The sequence below is a fragment of the Labrus bergylta genome, chromosome 24 (assembly GCF_963930695.1).
Source record: "Labrus bergylta chromosome 24, fLabBer1.1, whole genome shotgun sequence".
NCBI lineage: Eukaryota > Metazoa > Chordata > Actinopteri > Labriformes > Labridae > Labrus > Labrus bergylta.
Window position 1 is genome coordinate 2,704,662 of NC_089218.1, and position 23,700 is coordinate 2,728,361.

Sequence of the window (23,700 nt, forward strand, 5' to 3'; positions counted from 1 at the left end):
GTTTGCTCTGCACATATTTTCACGGGGATTTAAGCGGCCGTTAGATTTTGTGGTACCTGCTTTCTGAATCATGTGTACACTTCTGATTTCAAACAGGGATTTTGTCCAGTTTTGATTCAAATGACCCCAGGGTGTTTGTCCCCTTGTCTTTATGACCTGAGGAGCAAAAAGAAAAGAGGGAAAAGAAAGGAGCGTTGATAAAAGGATGACAAATTTGGATGGAGGACAGACAGACAGACACGGTGCTGTTCAGACTCCCGGGGCCTCTTCAGCAGACAGACTGGGGCTCTAACAGTCTGAGTCACAGGAGCTGGCATGAAGGAATACATTTCCATTTCTAATCTTGGCTGCTGGACAGTCAGCACTTCTTAAAAACAAACAGATTTTAGAACACTGCTGAAAACGAGCCCCAGTCATTTTATATTATTTAACATTTCAACTTTCTATCTTTCAAATGTTTCTCTTGTTTGTCCCTTTAGGAGATTTACATATTTGTAAAGCCAGATGTTACATTTTTCCCGCTCTTAAGAAGTAGAAGGAGAAGTTAATAATAACCGAGGAGGAGTAGCAGAACTAGTGGTATGCCACAGGAAGCGTGCAACGTTTTGACTGAAAAAGTCAATTTCCTGTCTCACCTCCCAGCTGACATCTTCACACCCACACCCACCCAAACACCCTGATACGCTCCCACACACACACACACACACACACACACACACACACACACACACAGAACATGCCAACACTCATCACTCCGCTCTCATTCACATACACAGTCCCAAACTCATCAGCACTTTTTCCCACTTTCCCCAGCATGCTCCATAATTATCACGTAGCAGCTCATTGCACACGGTGCCATCTGTTAGCTGCACGCGCACACACCCAAAAACCCACGCACGCACGCGCCACACGTACAAGCACTACCACACACCGCCAGATGCTCAGGATCTGGGATTAATAAGAGAGTTCTTCCATGTATAACTAAGTTTGCAGCATATCATTAACAATTTGCAATAAGAGGATAAAGAGTGTCAGTGAGAGCAGAGCAGCGTGAATTTAAGAACAAGCCGACGCTCAACAGAGGGAAGTGAAATGTAGATAAAAGCAGGATAAAGATTCAGATTGTGAGGAGCATGCAGCCTTCTCCAGGGTTTTACTTTAATCACAGTGTTGGTCAGTCTGTGGGCTGGACTCTCATTGTGTAGAGATAAAAAAGACTGAAGTGAAGTTTTCTTATTTTTAAAACAGTTCTTGATTTAGTGGGGACATAATATGCAGATTCAAAAATAATAAATAAATATATCGTATCGCAATTCTCTGAATATTACAAAATGTTCAAAGATACAATATGTAGATTCTGCCGCTAGGGGTCTCCCGATTCATAGGACAATAACAAAATATGACGTCGAGGCCAACGCGGGAAGAACGGGCAAAACCGACGAGATAACGTATCAGAGTAATAATTCAAATGATGTTTTTGTCACAGCGATACCGACAGCGTTCAGCAGCGGCCCAGGCGCCTTTGACGTAACATCCAGTGTTTCCACGGCAACGAAAAACATTCTGTCTGTCATGGCGGCTCATCGTGGCTGCTGCCTCAACAAGACACGTCCCGCTAAATCAAAAATGTTTATACATAAACAAAAAGGTGCCTAAACATACAACTTAAAAAACAAAGCCAGGGCTGTCTCCAAAATGTTCCAGCAAACGCTCCTGACATTTTTACGAGTACGTTAGAGGATTAGAATCTGCTTTGTATCGACTCCCTGACACCTCCATAATAACTAACCTGTCATGATGAAATACAATCCAAACTGTGTCCGATAAACAACGGCGCAGTCTGCATAAATGTAAGGTAACTGCTCCGGTTCAGCCCGGGGATAAAACAAAGCTGTGATAACACCATCGTAATGTTTAATGAGCATCTCCTCAGGCACAGTGGCGCCATCCTTTTTAACACTCTACGACAAACTACATCGCACCCTACACCTGTCGGAAAAATCTCTGGAAGCCAATTAAATGCAAGGCGCCGTGATACATCGAGCACGCTGTTTGTAATTTATACATTCGCTATCTTGTAGCTGCCTGCAAATCAGTGACAGAGCTGGAGCACGATCAAACAGACTCCCTTTCTCTCAATGCAGCTTTAGAGGGGATTTCTAGTTCCACAGTGTGTGTGTGTGTGTGTGTGTGTGTGTGTGTGTGTGTGTGTGTGTGTGTGTGTGTGTGTGTGTGTGTGTGTGTGTGTAGGGGGGGACTCCCCCTCTTCAATTATTTACAGGAAGCCCTCATGCATCTGTGACTCTCAGAGACAGGCTGAGAAAGCCCAGCAGAGCAGCACAGATCTCCGTTCTGTCTCCTCCCGATTACTCCTCTCCCTTCCTCTCATCCCTCTGTCTACAGTGTTTTAGCTTCTTCTTCTTCTTCTTCTTCTTCTTCTCCACCTTTTATTCTCGTCTTTCTGAAACATTTTTCCTCCTTTCTATTCCTTTTCTCTAAGTCTACAATCATTCTTTTGCCTCATTAGTTATTGTCCTCCTCTCTCTCCATCCCCTCTCTTCAACCTTTCACTTCTTTTGTCTCCATCGTTTTGAAACCGTTCTCCACACGTCTACAATCCTTTCATTTTTTAGTCTCCATCTTCTTGGTTCTCTGTCTACAATTTTGGTCCTCCTCCAACTCCGGCTTTTCCTCCTCGTTTCATCTTCTCCTACAACCAAAAGTTTCCCATTTTCTCCACCTTTTCTGTCTATAACCTTTTCCTTCATCCTTTTTCTACGCATTTATTGTCCTTCCTTTGTCTCCATCTTTTTGGTACTGACTTTTCTTCCTCGTCCGTTTTTCCCTTTTCTCTCTTGTTTTCTACCTTTTCATTCTTTCGTCGCCATCTTGTTTCTGTTTTAAATTTTAATCCACCTCCCTCTCTGCCTTCTTTTCTCTTACATCCGAATATCTCTGTCCCCTGTCTCCTCCTCCTTCTCCAGTTTTTTTTCAATTTTGCACACAACTGTCATCTTCCTGTATCTCCACCTTTCCCCGTCAACAACATGTTCTTCTTCTCTTTATTTTCTTGTGTCTTTTGTATGCCTCCTTCTTCTTAATCATTTCTTTTTTTGTCTTCACACTTCCTCCTCTATCGAAAAGCCCTCTCCTCTTCTCATCTCCGTCTTTTCTTCCTGTTTTCAACATCTTTCTTCTTTTATTGCATATTTGTCCTCCTGTGTCTCCAACATTTCTTCTTCTTCATCCTCTTCGTCTGCTGTCTTATTGGTCCTTTTTCTTTCACCCACACGTCCTTTTTGCTCACGTTGACCTCCTCTATCTTCAACCTTTTCTTGGTTTAGTCTCCATCTCTTTTCTCCTCTGTCTGAATTTTTGTCCTCCTTTTAATTTGTCTCTCCTTTCTGTCTACCTTTAATCCCTCCCCATGTTTTGTCCTCCTCTTTGACTACATCATCCTTTTTCTTTTCCGTCTTTTTCCCCCTGTCGACTGCCCTTTTCATTTCTTCCTCTCCCTCTCAATGTCCTTTTCCTATTCCTCTCTCACCTCTTTTTCTTTCCCCTCCCACCTAATCTTTTCTACTCTAACTTTTTTTCCTGATTTGTCCTGGCCTCACCTTCATCCTTCTCAACCCTCCGTTTCATCTCCTCCCCTCCATTACTGTTCCCTCGTCCCCTCTCTCTACCACTCTTCTCCTCCCATAACCTCCTTTGCCCCTCCTTTTCTGTCTCTCCTGTCATCCCCAGCATTAAAAGAAACCAAGGAGAGTAGAGAGGGATGATGCCAGGGAGAGGAGACGTCAGAGAAAGAGTGTGAACCCTCTCTGAAGAGTCAGCATTGAAATAATTCATATTCCTCACAAGCAGATCTACAAGCAGCCGACCGCTTCTCCTCCATCTCACTTCCACTCCACTTGCTCTTCACCGTCTCCTTCTTCCCTCTTTTCAATCATGTCTTTTCTTTTGTTCTCTATGTCTGATTGAAGTCAATGATTTGACAAAGGAGGACTGAATAATTCTGCTTTTTTTATTGCAGTTATAGTTTTCAAAGAAAAATCATTTTAAAAGGGGAATTAATCAGACTGTCTAGGCAGCAGTAGACAGGCCATTACCTTGCTTTTAAGTTAGAATTACTGTTTTTGTCATTGTAGTCTGGTGGCGATGACAAGGGCAATGTAATCGCTGTCTCTGGTTAAAGAAACTCTTTTTAAAAGGTGAAATCTGTTGGGATCCTTTCTCTAATGTTGTCAGAAACTAAGAAAAACAAATCTGAGCCTGTCAGTGGCAGAAACAAGAACACGCCCTTTTTAGCTAACTCACTTTGATTGGCCACTTTTGCACAGCGAGATTACTTCTCCAGCCTGCAGGCCGAAGCAATCCTAAAACTTTGTGTACCTATCGGTGATTTGGAACACAGAATATGCAAAGAAAGGGCCCGTGTTGCTTTTCATTGGTTTCCCAATCTGAATCCTTGCAGGGGGAAAAAAAAGCAATAAAACTTTGCATACTGTTTCTGTCTGCGTGTGTGTGTGTGTGTTTTTGTGTGTGTGTGTTTCTTGGTGTTTGCTCACCGATGAGTAGAGGTGACCCTCCCCGTTCATGGCGATGTAGAGGCCGGTCTTGACTGATTGGATGGCCACGACTCTCAGACCCACAGGAATTAAGTTAAACAGAGCTGAGGACGAAAAACAAACAAACTCAGTTGACCTGTACAAAAAAAAAAACCCAAACAGTCCCAGTAAGAGCTGAGATGTCTGTTTATGAGTTGGTTTCATATAAAAGGCCTTCAGAGAGCTTCATGCAGGATGTTTTAAATTAAGATGTTTGCAGAACAATGAGCTTTAAGTATTAGTTCTAATCACACTTTACATTTTCAGAATTGCACTTTTTACTTTTTATAAAAATGTTTCCAGGTGAGGCCCGTTTCCAAGTATGTATGTTGTAGAGTAAGAAAAGGGAATGTCAGTGCCTTGTGGAGCCCCCTCCATCCTCGCTCCCCGTCCATTTTAAGGGAGCGACAGCAAGGAAATAGGAAAGGGGCAAGGAGGTAAAAAACAACACTTGCTCTCGTCTCTTTCTGTTAGGACAGGCTGAATGAATGAATTATTCAAATCTTTTGATTCATGAACTTAAGTACATGTTATTTTCTGACTTAGAAATGACCTGTAGTGAAGAGTACAGACTGAGGACTTCTTATTCCAAGTGTTGACTACACATAACATCCCCATCCTCGCTAATCAAGGCTGCATAGAAATCGCTGTTAATTCTCTTTAAAACAAACATTCACAGTATTATGAGAGGAAATAAAAGTATTGAATGTGCGAAAAGTACACCTGCAAGTAATCATCCTCAATAAACAGCACACTTTTAAAGCAGCGCCACACTCACACACAGCTTTAATTAACACAAAGATATGCAGGCGTCTGATTAGAGGTGGTAACAACCCTGTGTTTAAATGCTGCAGAAATGTCACTGATGTCTCCCCTCTGCTGCACACAACACTCAGACAGAAAAAACAAATGGAAATCTCTGCAACACGCCGGAGCTGCCGTTCATTCTTTCCGATTTGGCTGTGGAATAAAATAAAAAAATGGATGTAAGGACATTTGCCAGAGACTGATTTATCTCCACACTGGCCAAAAGGAGAAAGAGAAAACCATAGTAAACAAGAGGGACATTGCTACAACACGAGGACGGCTCAGCCAATATGCTGAGGACACTTCGAACCAGTGAGATGTCGGCTGTAGTGATTAGCATTTGATTTTCTCTCAGAATACAGCAGAGGCTACATTAATCAATAAACCATCCATCTGCAGCTCGTCCCTGAGGGCAGCCTCGGGTGCAGAGGTCCAATAAACTGCCCCTCAAAAAATAAAATCCTCTCAATAGCCACTTGTAGCTCTTTCAGTCTGACACACACTGCCTGCACAAACATCCAAGATGGAGCCAATATGAAAACACAACTCGATCTTTCTGATAGCACACCAGCTCAACTGATACCAATATAGGCTTTCTTATCGATCATATAGGTGCTTAAATGACTGATGGCGAATTCAGATGATATGTTAATTAATCCCTCATAACTGGAGGAACTCAAGTTTTGTGCAAAATGACTTTTCTAGTAGATTGTTTCAGCAGAAAGACACAAACCGGTTGAATTATTTGTAACTTCGTCTTTCTGGGCAACTTTGTAAATTCAAATACCTCCTCTTAAAGTTCTTATCTCCCTAACAGCTAACAGGCTTATATTACTATTTTAATTATCTGGAAACATTACAGACAAGATCCCTAAAACTCCCTAAAAGATTAAACAACTGTAACATCGCTCTTCAAACTCACCAGACTCCAGTTACAAAAAATTTAACCTTGCAGAGCCGGGTAATTGCTGAAATACTGTAACCTCGAGCAGTTAGTTTCTTTTTATTGAAATGTGGATTTGGTGCTTTTAAGGATTAGCTCAGATGCCACACAATATTTGTTCAACACAAACAAAGTTACAGATCTAGTTAGCGAAAAAAAACAAGCAACTCCCGAGTTTTGGAATGCAAAATGACTGTTTTCTATCAGAGGAGTCTGGTAGCTTTAAAAAAGACTTCTTCTCTTTTCTACCTTTCTTTTAGAGATAGAACAGCGGAAAAAGTCAGAAACAGGTGGAAGCGAAAGAGAGAGTAGGGAGCGACATGCAGGAAGGAAGTCACAGGCACAGGTTGCCCGCTCAAGTGGACTTCAGACTCCGTACATGTGCCAGCCTAACCTCTAGGTCAACAGCACCCCTGGTTAAAAAAAAAAAACTTACCGAAAAGATTTATCTCAGATCCTTTCTGAAATGTTGTGAGAAACTTACAACAATGCCAGTCTATTAGTTAGGACATGTTTCCTGGATGCCAGGTGAAGAAATTTACCTGAGCAGTTAAAAAACTTGGTGTAAAAATATCTCCTTCAACCTGCCCTCCAAGCCTTTGTGGCAGAGAGAGTGCTTGTAGGAAGGGGGGTGGGGGTGGGGGGGTTGTTTAGTTTGTTATGTCAGTGTAGAGAGTTGACTCATTGATCGTTTATCTGACTTCGTTTGTGGAGGTCGTAATCTATCACCTCTGCTCTGAAATATCAGCAGCCTCTCTGTGCTGGGTATTGATAAATTCATGGAGCTGTCCGTGGTGCTGAAGCAGCCAGTCACATTTGTAATTCTGGGCTCGGTCCTTTTTGACAGTTTTTGATGAATAGTAATGATGGTGATTGCCTCATAGAATATCTGCAGGGCTCTGTGCACTCACCTTTGACACCTGACGTCACCAGTACCTATGTCCTCTTATAATATACTAAATGGTTTGGGCACTAAAAACAGACTCGTGTTTTCGGAAGCTCTCTGTATTCTTTTGTGTTATAAATTAATATCCCTTCTTGTTTCCTATTAATATATCATATATGGTATGGATTTGTTTGTCCTTACATGAGTTGGTGCTGTCGTCTTTGGTCCCGTCCAGACTTCCATCCTGGCCCATCTGGAGATAGAAGCCCTGCCTGCAGAACAACCTGGTTACTATGCCCTTCAGCTGTGGTTCTGCAAACACAAACACAATGAGAGTTAAAATAAAGTGAGCCATAAAAGCAGGACAGGGTACACACTATAAAGCATTTTCTCCAGCTCATGCAGAATGCTTTTTTTTATGATTTATCTACAAATTCATGCCCAGAAATGATTAAGTCTTAAGCACATCTGGGACGCAGTTTGTCGTTAGAGTACAATGTGGCCACTTGCTGCATCCTGAGGGATTTCCTGTGCAGGGACTAGTCAGGCACGTCCAATCCATTACAGGATTCTTGGACTAATCCTTCCCTCATGGTCATTGTTCCACTTGAATTACAGAGATAAACAATTTCTGAAACTTTGATGGTGTAGAGCAGCTTAACACGTTTTTTTATCCACCATATGCTGTTAACTTCATATCTATTAACCAATACGCTGGTTCTTTGCTTGATTCCTTTCATTGAAACATAGATTCATCTCTTGTTGTGTCACCAAACGTAAAACAGTTTCTTTAATGATGTGAAACAGATTTTAATATATTTTGAGTTTACTCTAAAGACGGATTACAGATTAGAAAAAGCGTGACAGTCTGCAGAGATTTCACTTCAGAGGTTCTGGATGTTTTTAACTTAAAGGAGTTCTTGTGTGGTTTAAAAACAAACTTAAATTAACACTGATGTCTCTATAAGCTACAAAAGTGACCCATACCAGTAGCATAAAGTTGAATTATTTCCATACAGTTCAGGGGGTGGAGGTTTCAGACAAAGGGACTAACAGTAAGATGAAGAATCAGATTCTTTTTTTTTTTTTTTTGCATTTTCCATAGAGATTCTGGAGATGTGACATTTTACAGGTGGAGATTGTATTGTAAGTAAAAGAGTTTGCAAACACGTCACAGGACAAAATCAGCAGAGATAAGAGGGACTACTTTCTCCACCGGGGGCGAAAGAATCCACACAATCAAAAAGTTCCTCACTGTAGCTTTAATATTTAAACCTTTAATGCCCTCAGCACCGTCTGCAGCACTGCAGATTCTTGGATTAAGTTATTAATTTAAGGAAGCAGCCTTGTGAGTATGATTGCACAGACATATTAGTGTTGTATCAGTGCACAATCCACTTTAAAAAAAAAAAAAAGGTTTACGTTCAATCCAGCCTAAAAAATGTCTTCATATTGTCCGATAAATCAGGTTTTTGTGAATTCTTCCCAATTTTCTTGTTGTAATAAAAACTACAAGAGAGAGTAAGGAAAGGAAGTGACAGAGACTGGCCGAGTCACTGGATAAAGATGGAGAGTGAGTGAGTGAGAGGTGCTAAGACAGTTATGGTTCTTCAGCAGGTAGAGACAGGTGTTTTTCCATCACCTTCATGACGCTTCCTGCTGTAGATTGCACACCTTTTCCACACAGTCACGTTGGTTGGTGGCACTGATTATCTAACCAGGCTCTGTCCTCACACACATTTCCATGCAGCCACACCCGTTCTCGCTCTATAAAATCAAGCGACTTCGCCTTCGGCAGCGGCTCAGCAAAAAACAGGGTGGGAATCCCCTTTGAACATGTGTGTGTGAGTGGATGAGTGAAGGTATACCCTAATGCACAGAGACGGGAAAAAAGCAAAGACTGACCCAGTTTTTTTAAAGTGTGTGTGTGAGATAAAAAGAGAGAGAGAGAGAGGGAGAGAGAGAGGGAGAGAGGAGGGGTGTTTTCCATCGTTGTTAAGGATCCATCTTGTGCAGCAGGGGAGAAAGGAGCAGAGAGGAGCAGTGGAGCTTTGCATCCTGCAGCGCCCAATTTGACAAAGTTCCCCTCAGACTGCTCGTCATGTTGTGCTGTCGATAATAAAATCTCTCTCGGATTAAAACATAATTAAATCTGCTGGAAAAATCTGTTGTATCATTTGTTCATTCACATGAAATGAAAACACTAAATGGGATAAGAACGCTTGTTGTCTGTTTTTGTCCATTTTTGATCCGAGCACCAAATCGGATATCGGAAACAAAAAGATGGAATCCCTAATGACAACCTGAAAGTGAAAATAAGAGACTTTTTAAACTGCTGGACGTCTTGTTTCAGGCTGCAAATAAGGATCATTTTCTCAACTGATGGTCCGGCTGGTTGATCTGCAAATAAGACGGACAATCAGTGTTTCCCAAAGCCCAAAATGACGTCCTAGTTTACCGTCATGGAGGAAACAAGAAAATACATCTGATAAGTTAGAATCAAAGAATTTGTACTCAATGATTCGTTAGTCAGAGCCTCGGTCGACTGCACATCTCACGGTCAAGCAAGAGGATAACAACCATTAGAGCAACATGGGGGTGTTTAACGTCTCATTTGTCTGTTTTCTCCAAAGAATTAATTGCTCACAGCCTCATATATTTATATTCTTTACTTGCGGCAAGCTACTTTTACCTGTGCATCAACATTATCTACTGTTAATACAGTAGACACATTGTTCCTTTTCTCCTACTTGCATGCCTGTATGTCTGTGAACTTGTATGAGTAACTGTGATTTCTCATATTCTGTGACATAGAAATGTCGGCACAATAATTTATATTTGGATTTCTTTAAGTTTTGCACAAACATCCCTCCTGTCGTCTTGTCCTTTTCAATCCAAACACAGAACTGTACAGTCTGTATTTTCATGCATTTCCTCAAATATCATTCCGAGTGACAGCTGTGATATTTCTGCTGCTCTCGGATTCAAAATAACAGTTCACCTGCCCAGCATCCGCCCGTCAGAACTGAGCAGAAACCAGCACACAAGCTGCGAATCGCAAGCTCACTGAAATCAACCACAGCTCAATCTTTCTGTCCTTTTTCATGTGACGCACAAACAGAGGAAGGTGCCGAGCACATCACTTATTCAACTCCGATTTGTAAAAACACAAAATGTTTTTGTGTTTCTTAAATGTTCCTGAGTAAGACCCTCTCTTTACTCCTCCGTCTTTCTGTTGGTTTTAGACTCGTCTCATATTACAGCAGGCGCTCTCTGTGGCGGCATGCAATATCAGAGTACCTTTCCTCGCCGGTGTCGTGACTCAGCAGATGGGGAATTTTCTGGTGATTTATTTTCTCATCAAAGCTGCCAGAAGCCAATATTTTGTGGCTGTGATTGTCTCTAACATGTCTCTCCATAGATACTTATAGATACTTTATATTTCTTTAGACGTGTTGATGAATAAAACAGAGCGTTAAATGTGTTTTTAAATATTTACTGTGCCTATATTCGACCCGTAGGTATCAAAAGGATTGTGGCTTAATACCTCGGCTGTAAACCTTTCTGACGTATCGCTGCAGGTGCTTTTCAGTCGCTGCACCTGTCCCAGCCGGGGTTGTGACTCAGCTGATGGGAAATTTCCAGGCGGTATAATTTAGAAAAACATTTATATCCCTCAAAGTGTTGAAAATAACTCAAGAGTTATCGCTTCTTCTTCATCATTGGTGAGCGTGAATAAAAAGTCTTGGACTGTTTGGTTGGTCAAAAGAAGCAAAAGGAAAACTTCATGTTAAGCTCTAGGAAATGGTGATGAGTAGCTCTTAAGTCATTTTTGCCTTTTAAAAGATGAAACAGTTAATATTGGAGATTATCTGCAGATTAGAGGATAAGGAAAATAACAGAAATGTGCAGCTCTATAAAAGTCTCATTGTTGGTGTTTGTGTAAATCCCTGCTGTGACAGATGAATAGACGCTGCTCGGGGGACTATCCTGCTGCATCCACTCGGCCTCACCTCGTCATCAGCTCCTATTCATCCTCCTCTCGTCCACTTATCCCTCTATTCATATTCCGACCTGACGCTTCCCGCTGCGACGTTCCCGCATTCGTCAAGTGGATGTTCATTCCCACTCTTCCCAGCACCGCCAACGTCCCGTCTGTTACTAGGGAAATTCCCATTCTCGCGGTTGCCACAGCAACAGCCTCGTGATTCCAGACTGTTCCAGTGAAAGGGTATTCCCCCATCCTCACAGAACCACCCACACACACACACACACACACACACACACACACACACACACACACACACACACACACACACACACACACACACACACACACACACACACTAAGCTGTATTTCCACCATAATGTGATCTGATTCAATCAGTCAGCCTGTCACACCGCTGAGCTGATTTGACACGTCGTATTGTCTGCTAATTCGCCTCAGTCTGAGTCTAAATACGGTGTTTAACACGGGATGAAATATCAACATGGGTGTCTCACACAAGATAAAGTCCCTCTCTCTGCCTCTCCTTTTTATTTCCTTGAACACACACAAATACACACACACCAAACGGCAGCAACAGAATATAACCCATTTCATCCTCATTAACATCACAGTGATTAGTGATTAGAGACACACTTACAGAGCGGAGAAGGAGAGGCTTTCTAGTTCAAATATAAACTCTGTTACATTCAGCTACAGTAAACATCCTTCATGTCTAAAATCTTCTTTTAATCATCTCATTTAACAGGAATTCATCTGAACTGAGAGATTCAATTCAGATCATTTAAAGTCTGCACCTTCTTGTCTTTATTACATCGACATGAATACATTCCTGCAAACATTGATGACAACTATTGATTTTCTATGCTCGCTTATTAGAATGCATCGACAGAAAGGCGAGGGATCACCCTGTATAGATAGCCAGTCCATCAAAGTTTCAACATATAGACAAACAGAGTCTAAAAGCTCGACTCTCACTGAAAAGCAATCATCGCCGGCTCTCGGTTTAATGTGAAAAATATTGGCTTCGGATTTCTGAGCAGAGAGGAAACCCCCTTTTCATATCGCTGAATTTCTATCCAGTCATTTTCGAGCCCAGAGGGCAGCTGCTGGAAGTAAGTCCTGTGTTATTCCCTGCCATCACATAATTGGTAGTTTAAATATAATTTCACTCTGTATTTTAGTAATATCTAACTAGCCGGTCAAAGTTGCCTAAAAAATGAGCGGTCGGTTCCTATCGAGGTAAGGAGCACAGATCCTTAAATCCTTACCTTGGCACACCTATAATCACCCTCCTGCTCACTACACACAGTTACTGACCATGTCTTAAGGTGTGACACAACAAATCAACAAATCAGCCTTGTGGATCAGCTCGCTCTTTAGCCACAGCACTTTTCCCAGAAGTCAATCTCGTGTTCCTCGTTAGCGCCACTTAAAGGTACTTAAAAAGCCTCCCACCACCTTTTCACAAACAAAAGCCTTCCTGGAACTGACACCACATCATCGTGGTTTAGAGGTTTACGAGCCCCAAGGCGCTTGGAGAAAAGGTTTGCTGGTAAAAGCGGGTTCTGATTTTTTTCACAAAAGCTGATGCACAGTTTCTCCTGGCTGATGTTACAAATGCAGCTGCAACAGTTAGTTATCCAAGGTAGTCGAATACACAGCCTCCTTTTGCCATCTATTAAAATCTAAGCAATGCACGCTTTGGGAGCCGTTTCAAGGTGTGTCTCTTAGAGTCGTTAATTCAATTGGTCAGAATGAAACAGCTGACTGGACGGACTTATTACGGTGTTGTGATAATCACGGACAAAGAATGCTTTCCTATCTCAGGATGACACGAGGAGCAGCGGGGGGCCCTGTGGTCTGAGCGTGCAGGACCGCCTTGCTCTGCTCATCAAGTCAGCATTTAGGTTTTTCTCTGTCCCTCTATTTGCCTGCGTTACTTTAGTTAACTCACCACCATGTAGAATGAACAAACACTCGACGGTGCACAAAACACAACCGCGATTGGCCGACGCTTTTTTTATAACCCTTGTCCCTGCATCCATGCATCAATCGTCTACATCTGCATCGTGAATCTCTGATTATTGTCATGTCTTTAAGGCAGCAAAAGAGCAGGAATGGACCAAACCAACAGGCTGGGAACTTAAATATTTAAACAACTACCCAAAGGGGTGATTTCAGAACTCTCTACAGGCTTTGGAAATACTGCTTCATTGAAATAAATCTACATATTTATCATTTGGTAAAACCATCACAGAGTCCTCCTCCCTGAAACAGCAGGCTCTTTTTTTTCCCTCTTCTGCAAGAACAGTACAGTCTGTATTTTCTAGCATTAAGTAAAAATCATTCCGACTGACAGCTGTGATATTTCTGCTGCTCTCTTATTCAAAAGAACAGTTCACCTGCCCAGCATCCGCCTGTCAGAACAGAACCAGCACACACGCAGCCACGCTGAAATCAACCACAGCTCAATCTATCCGTCCTTTTTCATGTGACGCACAAACAGAGGAAGGTGCCGAGAACATCACTGATTCACTCTGATCTTTTTGGTAGAACCTGTCAGGTCATTTGAATTTTGTCTGATTTGTAAAACATTACATGGATAGCTTTGTTTCCTAAGTGTTGCTGATTTGACCTCTACGTATCCCGTCTTCCTGTTGGCTTTACACGCTGTCTGATAGGTGCTTTTCAGTGGCAGCGTTTAAGATCAAAACATGTTTCTTAGCTGGTGTTGTGACTCAGCCAATGGGAATTTTCTCTGATTTATTTTCTTATCACAGCCTTCAAAGGTCTATATGTTGTGGCTGAGATTTTCTTTGGCAGAGAAATGCTGTCATGTCACAATCAGACGGAGGGTTTATTTAGCCGGGGAATTCAGATATCTTTAAACATGGGGACTAATTGGACATATTTTGGTGTCTAAATGACCAACAGGTACAGAAAGGTTTTGGAATTTCTCCAGCCTGTAGGTTCGAGACGGGCTGTAAGGAAAAATGCACTCAAAGAAAGTTATGTCCACCTAAAGTTGCTTTTTGTTGTCACTAACAAGCTTAGCTCATCATTCAAACTGCCTGCCAACAGAGCTCAACAGCGTGGATCCTGAAGTAAAAAAATCCTGTTCATTTTCTTCACAGCAGATTTGATTATCAGCCATGATGTCAGAACCACCCGAGGTAGACTGACCACGAGCTGACTGAATGTGAAACGATGTAGAAGACAAAAGTTTGTAGGATGTCAACATCAATTTAAAATAAAAAACAGTTTTATTCTCAATGTCGGTGAAAAGAACTACAATATCCACAATCCTAGAGTGTCACAGCCATGTCTCTGATTGGTGGAGCGCACTGTAACAATGGAAATGTTGACCTCCCCTGATAACGTCAGGTGTTGGCTTCAATTGCTGAAGTTAATGAAAGTTTAGCACACTTTATATTCACAAACAACATGCAAAACTACATACGTGCTAAACTATCATTTGTTGGGTCTCATTGGAATCGCAATGGATTGTGGGATGCGTAGTTCATTCACTCAGAAGAAATTATGTACACAATTTTGAAACGTTGCCTTTTTCCCAATCAAGGTCAAGTTTGCCCTAAAAAAGTTATTTTGCAGCCATTGCAGCCTGTTTCACTGCAGGTGACTGAAGCCGTCTATATATCTAATCATCTAATTCCCATTAATGGCTGTTAAGTAAAGTCCTCCTGCATCACTACAATTAACTCAGAGCAGCCTCCATCAAATCAGAAGCAGACTGATATCACATTTTTAATAAGAACCGGTATGCCCTCTATGTCAGTCTCAGTCTAGCATGCAAATGTGAGCGGTATTGAACCACATCTTTGATCGAGTTATGATGAATTCAGATCAGCCTGAGTCGGGGCTGTCTCTCCTTCACAAAACCTCTGGAAGACTGCAGGGCATGTTGGCAAATCTTTCACACACACACACACACACACACTGACACACAACGAGCACAGAGTAGGTCGTTGCCAAGCTTTCACCAACAGTTCTCACAGCTGGGAAGAAGTGGCAGAAGGAAGGAGGGATAGGAGGAGGTGTAGGGAGGAGGGGAGGAAAGTTAAGCTGGAAGAAGGGATGAAAGGGTACGTGGGTGGGGGGGCTTGGGTGGAGAGGAGAAGTAAACGAAAGATGGTGGCGGGAGAAGGTGACAAAAGGAAAGGAGAGGAGAGATGATACAATGAAGTGAGGTATGCACAGACGATTATGATTGAGTTGAGGAGGAGGAGGAGGAGGAGGAGGAGGTGACAGGTAAGGGAGAAAGGTGGCGAAAAAGATGGAACAAAATGGAAAGGAAACACAGATTTTCTATATGGAGTGGAAGATGCAAGTAAGATAGCAAAGGGAGGAAATGATAATCATTTGTGTTGTCTATTCTTCCCAAAAAATAGGAAAGAAGGGATTTAGAATGAAAGGATCTAAAGAAAGAAGGAAGGAGTAGTTGGAGAGGACGGCAAGTAGAGGAGATCGTAATGGGAATGGTGAGGAACGAAGGAATAATGAGAAGGAAAAGAGGCCGTTGTCGTCTGTTCCTAAAGAAAAGGGGGATGGCAGAATGAAAAGATGCAAGGTTGAAATGGAGGATTAGGATGAAGAGGAGGAAAGGTGATAGAATGATTAGCTGAGGAGGAGGAGGAGGAGGAGGAGGAGGAATGGTTAGGTAATAGAGGAAGGTGACAGAAAATGAGAAAGGGAAAGAAAGGAAGGATGAAAACATCTAGATAATGGGAGGAGAGAAGGAAGGGCGTTAAAATAAATGACATGAGGAGGAAGATAAAAAGCAGGTAAGAGGAAGTTAAGAAAGAAAGATGACAAAAGAGGAAAAGCTTAGAGAAGGAGGAGGAGTAGAAGGTGGAGGAACTGAAGCTATGAAAGAGGAGAGAAGGTGGCAGTAAGAGGCTGGAAAGACAAACATCAAAATGAAGCTGTAAAAACGATTAAGAAACAGAAGATATGCTAAAGAAAATAATGGAGAAGAAAGGAGGATGCAAAAAAGACAAAGGGGTGGGAAGAGAGATGAAGAAAGATGGAGGGAGGCGAGAAGAAGAGAAAAGGAAAAAAGGTGGGAGGTGTGGAGAAAGCATGAAGGAAAAGAAGGTGACAAAGAAGGAGAGATGAGGAGAGAAGAAACTAATGAGGCCATCAAAGGAGAGGAGGAACACAAGGAGAGGAGATGAAAGGAGGCTTTTGTTGTCAAATAGGAAAAGAGGCAACAAGGCTAGAAGGAGGGGAGGAGGCGATCTAAGATAGGGAGAGGAGATTAGGGTGAGGAGGAGGAGGGTGGAAGAAGAAAGAGATGGGAAGGTGGCAAAGAAGGAGAGGAGGAGGAGAATAGGTTAAAACAGTTTAAGAGGGAGGCAGAAGAAAAATGAAGAGAAATTGAAGGTGATACTTTAGGGAAAAGGACGCAACAGAGAAAAGGTGAGAAAGGAAATAAGGAAAGGTGGAGAGAAAAGGGGAGGAAGCTGTAGGAAAGAGGTGAAATGGAGAAGGCAAGGGAGCAGGGTGACAAAAAACAGGCGGACTAATGAGGATTGGAGGAAATAAGGAAAGGAGACAAGAGGCTTGTCTTGACAAAAAGGAAAGAAGGAAAGGTTGTTAGGAGGGATACAGACGACCTAAGGCAGGAAGGGGGGATTGGATGACAGACAGATGGAAGATGAAGCATCTTAAAGCATGCAGAAATAAAAAAAAAAGAGTGACGTGAGGGTGATGTGCGAGGGAAATGGATGCAAAGGCAAGGGAGAAGGAGGAAGGAAACAAGGAAGGACCAGGAGTAAATGAAGCTGGAGGACGGGAGGAACATGAAGGGAGAATGGTGACTGTAAGAGAATAGAAAGTGTACGAGCTGCTGAAGGTGGATCAAAATGTAAAGCAAGGAAAAAGGAGAAAATGGAGGACAACCAAGGGTTAGGGACCAAGTAAGAAAGGTGAGGGGGTAAAAGGAAGAGTGTAGGAGCAAACAGAGGATATAGGAGACGACGTGCTAAAAAGGAAAGAGAATGAAAGATGGAGAGAAGAGAGGTGGATGTTTGCCTTTTTCATCCTGAAGGACTGAAGGCTGTAAGGCAACGAGGGAGGAGGGGAGGAAAATAAGGCTTCAAAATGGGAGGAAAGTGAGGAGCTAACGCCAAGATGAGAGGAGAGGAGGTGACAAAGGGAAGGAAAGGAAAGAATGGGGAGGAAGGAGAAGGGATTGAGGGCTGGAAACGGGCCCTCGGATCCCCCCCCCCCCCCCCCCCCCGGCACTCACCAGACCAAACTGGTGAAAACCAATCCCCATCAACATGACTCCTCACGTTCTCCTCCTCCGTCACGCCCTCCTCTCTCCTTTTCATTTCCTGCCTTCCTCTCTCCTTCATCCCTCTCTCTCCACACACACCATCACCTGCTGGTTTCTCACACAATCAATTGATTACAGCGTCACTTATCACCTCTGCTATTGAACGCTTACTTTACCACAGCACACAATCACAACACTCATTCATCTGCATTCACTTCCAAATGTAGAAAAACCTCATTTTTAAAAAGAGTGAATTTAGATTCATCAAATGGTTTTTTTTTAAAACCTTGGGGTCAAATGAAAATGGAGGTGTTACTTTTGTTCCTGGCTTCCTGAGGTTGCTGGTGCTTTTTAAATCATGAGGTGGAAATGAGCGAGCGAGGCAGAGATGCATAGAGAGACAGACAGAGAAAGAGAGAGAGAGAGAGAGAGAGAGGCTAGACAGACTAATCTGTGGCTTCAATAATAAATGTAGTTGGAAACTACTGAACCATAGGGCACTACAAGACATGACAGTGAGTGTGTGTGTGTGTGTGTGTGTGTGTGTGTGTGTGTGTGTGTGTGTCACCCCAGAGGAGAGAGAGAGGGGAAAAAAGAGGGAGAGAGACAGTGTGTTTGTGCATGATTGGGGTGTGTGTGCATGTTTGAAGGTGGTTGTGTAAGCATGTAAAAGTGTGGAAGCGCGCGAATATGCATGCAGTTCAATATATTTTCGTCTGTGTACCCCCCCCCCCCCCTGCCCCCCTCCCGTTTCCCCTGCACACCTTGCCTCCGTAGCCTCCTCTTCTTCAAGCCAAATATCCGGACTTTGGAGAAGATGTCGACCAGGTTCCCGTTGCACAACCCCTGCTTCTTGCCGGGGCTCTTCCTCCGCCGGTGGGTCGTCGGTCGGTGGGCGTGTTGCTCCCTCGCCTGCCGCTTCTGCCGGATCAAACCGCTGGCGATAGCCGCTGCCATGTCTCCGCCGAACTAGCCGACACACGGTCTCCGTCCGTGTCTCCGGTGTCTTCGGTTGTGTCCACCGGAGGGGACGGAGCGCACGCAAAACCAGACGCAAAGCCTCTCCGGTCTTCTACCGGCTATAACCGCCCCATGCTTCAGCCTCAACGACGCAAAGTCCGAAATAAATACTTAACGTTACACCGTATTCCCCAGGCCATTGATTTGAAACGGTTTACCTGTCCGTCACGTCTCACCGGTCTGTCTGTCAGTCAAACAACAGCTGCTGTCACTGAACGGCTCCCCAAAACGGTTTTACCGGACCCGGTTTGTCACTTTGAGTCCCCATGGTGAATGGACGTGTCTGGAAAAAGGAGACTGGAGCTCCGCAGAGCTGCTGTCTGTGTCCTCTCTCTTTTCAAAACCACCGTTTATATTCCACAGGCAGGAGATGCGCTCCAGCTGTGTGCAACTAGCGGCAGTTACCACGGGCAACACCGGAAACGGGGCGGTTTGCCTTTCAAAGTCAAAGCACTATATGTAAGTAAGTAAGTAAGTATCCTATTTTTCAATCACTCCCTTTCGAAAGGAACACATCAGAGATTTACTTCAATCTCATGCACGGCGGGTTTTTTTTTTTTATACTTCCTTTATCATGCAACCTGTTGCTGCCATCAAGTGGTCAACACCTCCAGCCAAATCTCAACTATTTAAAAAAAAAAAAAAAAAAAAAAAAGCTTACATCTTCCCCCCCCCCAAAAAAATCACCATTTAAAAATGACACTGAAGCCTTTCATATAAAAAAATGTGTTAAATGTTTCTGCTTTTAAATATCGCACTACTGACTTATATTGGCTTCTACACAGTGACATTTCTTTAATAGGAGGCCTTATGTTTTATTTAATGTTTGCACCACTTTTAACTTTATATTTGTATTTATAACCATAATATACTTTTAATTTCCTGTGTCAAACTGTTGCATAATCCACAAGATTAATCTTCCTCATGTTCAACTCGACAGGGGAGATGACATGAGACGTAAGAGATAGCCTCAGGAATAGTTTTTTAAATCGTACATGATCAGTAACGTGTCGTTGTTAATGTGAAAGCAATGACCGGAAGTGCCTGTGGTGGTCGTTGTGTTTGGTTGACGTTGACAAGCGCGAGCGCTCTCTGGAAACCAACCGGTGATGGAGCCACGCGCCGACCGAGCAGCCTCTCAAAAACAACCTGTAAGGTAAAAGGTGTGTTTCGGGTGTGGAGGACGACGTCATGGTTTGGTGGTCGGATGGAACCGGAACCGGAGCGAGAGGGACTCTGAAGCCTTTTTCATCATGTTTGTCTTTCCTGAAAATTTCGTTTTTTGGTGATTAAATATATTTATTCTGTAGTTTATATTAAATATTCTGCGTTTAAAGGTTAATTTAATTTATTTACGGGCTTAAAGATACGTTTAAAAAAAGGTTCTGCTGCCCCTTCAAAATGTTTTAAACTGCCCCCACATGAAATAATCATTTATCTGCAGCTATTCTCGTGTGTTGTGCAAAAACAATGGTCTTGTATTTTTCATATCTTGGGGTCTCATTTTGTATTTTATTCAGTAGATTGCTTCAGTTGGAGAAGAACTGCACCTGATCAAAGTTCATCCACTTAAAGTTTTTGTTTGGACCCTGATAAACTCAGATTGTTATTCTAAATGTCTGACAACTTTATAGAAAAGATCCCAACAAAGATAAACCTTTCGATGAGGTTATACTCAAACAGCTGTTTATCTATCTCTCTTCAAAGCCACCAAACTCCACTGACAAAATCTTTAATTTCCCCTTTGGCAGAACACAGCAGCTGCTGGTTTAGTGCTGACATGATTGGTTAGATTATCTTGTGTTATCTTGTTTTTTATTGGATCCAAGTTAACCATTTAAAATACTAGTGGGAGACAAACCATACAAACAACTTCACTGAAGGATGCCGCTGGGAGATCAGCATCTCCCAAGTCTGGAAAGTAAAGCTCTGTTCTCTATGTCAAAAAGCTCGATCTCTGTCGGGATCCTTTCTGTAATGCTGTCAGATTATTAAAACAACCTGAGCCGAAAACAGGCACTTTTAGAGGATGTACTTTGCTCCCCCAAAGGACGATGTTGCAGCCATTGCAGCCTGTGTTGTAGTTCCAGGTCTGCAGTGATCTCCTGGTTCTGTGTTAGTCATTAGTAAAAGTCTCAAAGTATACTTGGACCCAGGTTTCAAAATACAGTCATTTACATTTAAATCTGAGTAATTTAAGGCTTACAAAAAACAATTAAAGTAAGTGGAAAGGAGAAGAAATAAATATGAGAAAATGTGTATTTTAAATTGTTTAGCAGACTTATGAAATGTTCTAAGGGACCCTGCTTCTTCAACACCTTTTGAAGTGTTTAATATACTAATTACGGTTCAGAGTGGCAATGAAGGCTGCTCCACTTATAACCTCATCTCACACAACCCTTACTGTCTGCACTCAGCTTATGAAAGAACGCCTGCCTGTCTGTCTGAATGGTTTAAAAATGCAGGAGGTGGGCTCGATTGACGGGTGGATAAACTGGAGGCTTCTCTGCCTCACATGTTGCGTTTGAATGTACACGTGTGCGTACCTTTTGTAAACTGTAAGATTATACTGTAGGTCTGGATACACTCAGATTTCCTCCATGATGTAACAGTATGTGCGGAGGTGTCAGGTGTGGCCACTGTACTGAGAAGACATACACAGTTTTAAAAGTTGTAAGTGCTGCTCTGATTCAAGTTTTGCCTAAATTTCCCGAGCCAGCATAAATTTGTCTTTCCAGCGCGGCATGTAGGTCAGCCATCTCTCCAGAAGAAAGAGCCGGGCAGGGACCCAGCTGGACACAAAGGAAACTAAAATGAAATGTCCATTTCTTCTGGGGAAAGTGATGTAAAAGAAAGAAAAAAAAAACCTTTTCCAATTTATCTGACCTCACCATGAATAATGGACAGCAGGGTTTGGCCGTCATTACAGAGACACAATTCATCCCCTCCGGATTTTCTGACCTTAATGTTACAAGTCTCAGGAACAATGTGTGCTTCTTATTTGTTTTTTAAATATGAATATTATGAGTTCCCTGGTTGTGTCCAAAAGTCCTACTTCTGCAATATTTAGCATTCAGGAAAAAAATCCAGTTTGTCCCATTTCACCTGCATGTGTCAAAAGCAAGATTACAAAATATATTCAGTCACATGTTTATGTAAGCTTGCATACTTTTTTTGGCTAATCTACTAAGAGCAGAGAGAGAGGTTTTAGCAAGAGGAGAAAAGTTTCAGGATCAGTGTAGTGAAGAATAAGTGCGGCCAAACTGCTGTTATAAATCCTGCAAAGTAAAGGCAGCTGCATTTAGTACTGTAGTAAGAAGAAGAAACAAGCATACAGATGTGATTACAGGGAAGGACAATGATTTCTTCCTTTGTTTTGTAGAGAAATATATCAAAATCATTAGAATGAATTAGATTTGCATTTTTTTTTTTATCCCTGTAGGTTAGACCGTTTCCATTAATGTCAGTCGCAATCAGGGGTCAGCTGATTATCAGGTAGTCAGGTATGTCTCCCCCTCTGATTCTGTTTGAACTCTTAATATTAATGTTTGAATCCTGAGTGACGTCACACATGGGGTTTCAATAGAGCCAAAGACCGAGACAATTAGTCGAAGAAGCAGAAGTTGTGGATCCAACGTTAATGTAAAGAACCAAAGCCGTGTCGATCTGCAGACCTACCATCGAGTACTGAGAGGGCGTAGCATTTACAACTTTGTTTTTCCACACTCTTAATTAACACAAGCTTTACAACTTCCACTTTCCATCTGTTTATATTTCTTTATCTGGAACATGTACAAGTTACAGCGGAGTCAGAGAATACTTTAAACACGTTGCTCAAACCAAGGCAGAAACTATATTAATGATTAACGCCTGTTGTTAAGCACAATCAGATATTCTTATTACATTTTCTGATAAGATGTCAACTGTTGTTAACGGTTGCAAATGGCCTGAGCTAATCTGGATTCTTTAAAATTAGTTTGTTTATTGCACTTCATGTAGTAGTTATCTTAATTAACCCAATGCTATTACGCGCCAAAGAAAAAATAGTTTAAGTCCAAAATGTGAATTATGTTCTGCAGTTTTTTTGGCAAAATATATAAATAAAAAGAGCACTTGTTGTATCTGTAGTCGTCATTTGCTGTGTGTTTCTTACTTTATTTTTTGCACAACATAAGAGTGTTGCTTAAAAACAACAAAGCCAATGCATTTCTATTTTTTTTCCCTGTATAGTTTGGAAAAAGATGATGTGGACGGGCAGAAGGTGACTCATATGTAATGAAAAAATAATCAGATGTAGCTTTGAGACCTCGTGACATCAGCAGCAGGTCAGATCCCTGGAGTTAAAGTTTCAGCACCACGGACAGCGCACATGCTCTCTCTTAGCCAGTCAGTCTAAGAGAGAGCATGTGCGCTGTCCGTGGTGCTGAAACTTTAACACTCACGGGGAGAGAGAGAGTGAGAAAAAGAATGGGAGGGAGGGAGATTAACCCGCACAGTTTCCTAAAAGATATCACAGAAATGTGGTGCATTTCTGCCCTCACATCCACTAGGTGGCGCCAGAGTGTGTCTATCAGCCCTGCATAGGGAGCTCCCTCATAGACAACAGCAGTAACAGTGGGAGTAGATCAATAACACAGTGGTAGGTCACTGTGCGTGCTGCATAATGATCTGTTAAAATGGGGAACCCTGCAGAGACAAGACGTAAAGCCTGCTTGTTAAAACGCTTTAAAACCAAATGATTGGAGTGAAGAATCGATCATCAGAGTGTTTGAGAACATTTTGTTTTCATCATTTCTGCTCTGATATATTTTGTGTTGCTTGTTGACATCATGGCCTAAATTAAGACACATACAGTTGTCAATTTCAGCACAAGAACTCCACTGCAGGAGCCCACGCTTTCACTTTTTGTGTTTGATATTGCTGACACTCGACTCTTACTTGTCTCTCTCCCAGATGGTAAAAAAAAGCAGAGAACAAAAAAAAAAGATGTGTGTGTGTGAGGAGGCGAACGTGTAAGCTTTTTTATCCAGGTCAGCTCCAAGTGAAGGAGTGATGAATAAATCAAAGCTACATTTACATTAAAATTCATCTCTTCTCTCCTCTTTTTATAACACTGGAGGAAGA

The 23,700-nt window shown here is 42.2% G+C and overlaps 1 protein-coding gene across 2 annotated transcripts in view; it reads right to left on the minus strand.

Annotated features, from left to right (window-relative positions):
• LOC110000187 (fibroblast growth factor 14-like) overlaps positions 1-23,700 on the minus strand; it is a 54,724-nt gene that overhangs the window by 13,361 nt on the left and 17,663 nt on the right. The window contains exons 1-3 of one of the 2 annotated variants that reach the window (XM_020655378.3): positions 18,321-19,054; positions 7,448-7,558; positions 4,572-4,675 (exon numbers count right to left, since the gene is read on the minus strand). In XM_020655378.3, the coding sequence (XP_020511034.1) occupies positions 4,572-4,675; positions 7,448-7,558; positions 18,321-18,513 (408 nt within the window). In that variant the 5' untranslated portion in view covers positions 18,514-19,054. Of the gene's footprint in view, positions 1-4,571; positions 4,676-7,447; positions 7,559-18,320; positions 19,055-23,700 lie in introns of those variants that run through there. The other variant, XM_029281513.2, reaches the window with a different exon arrangement.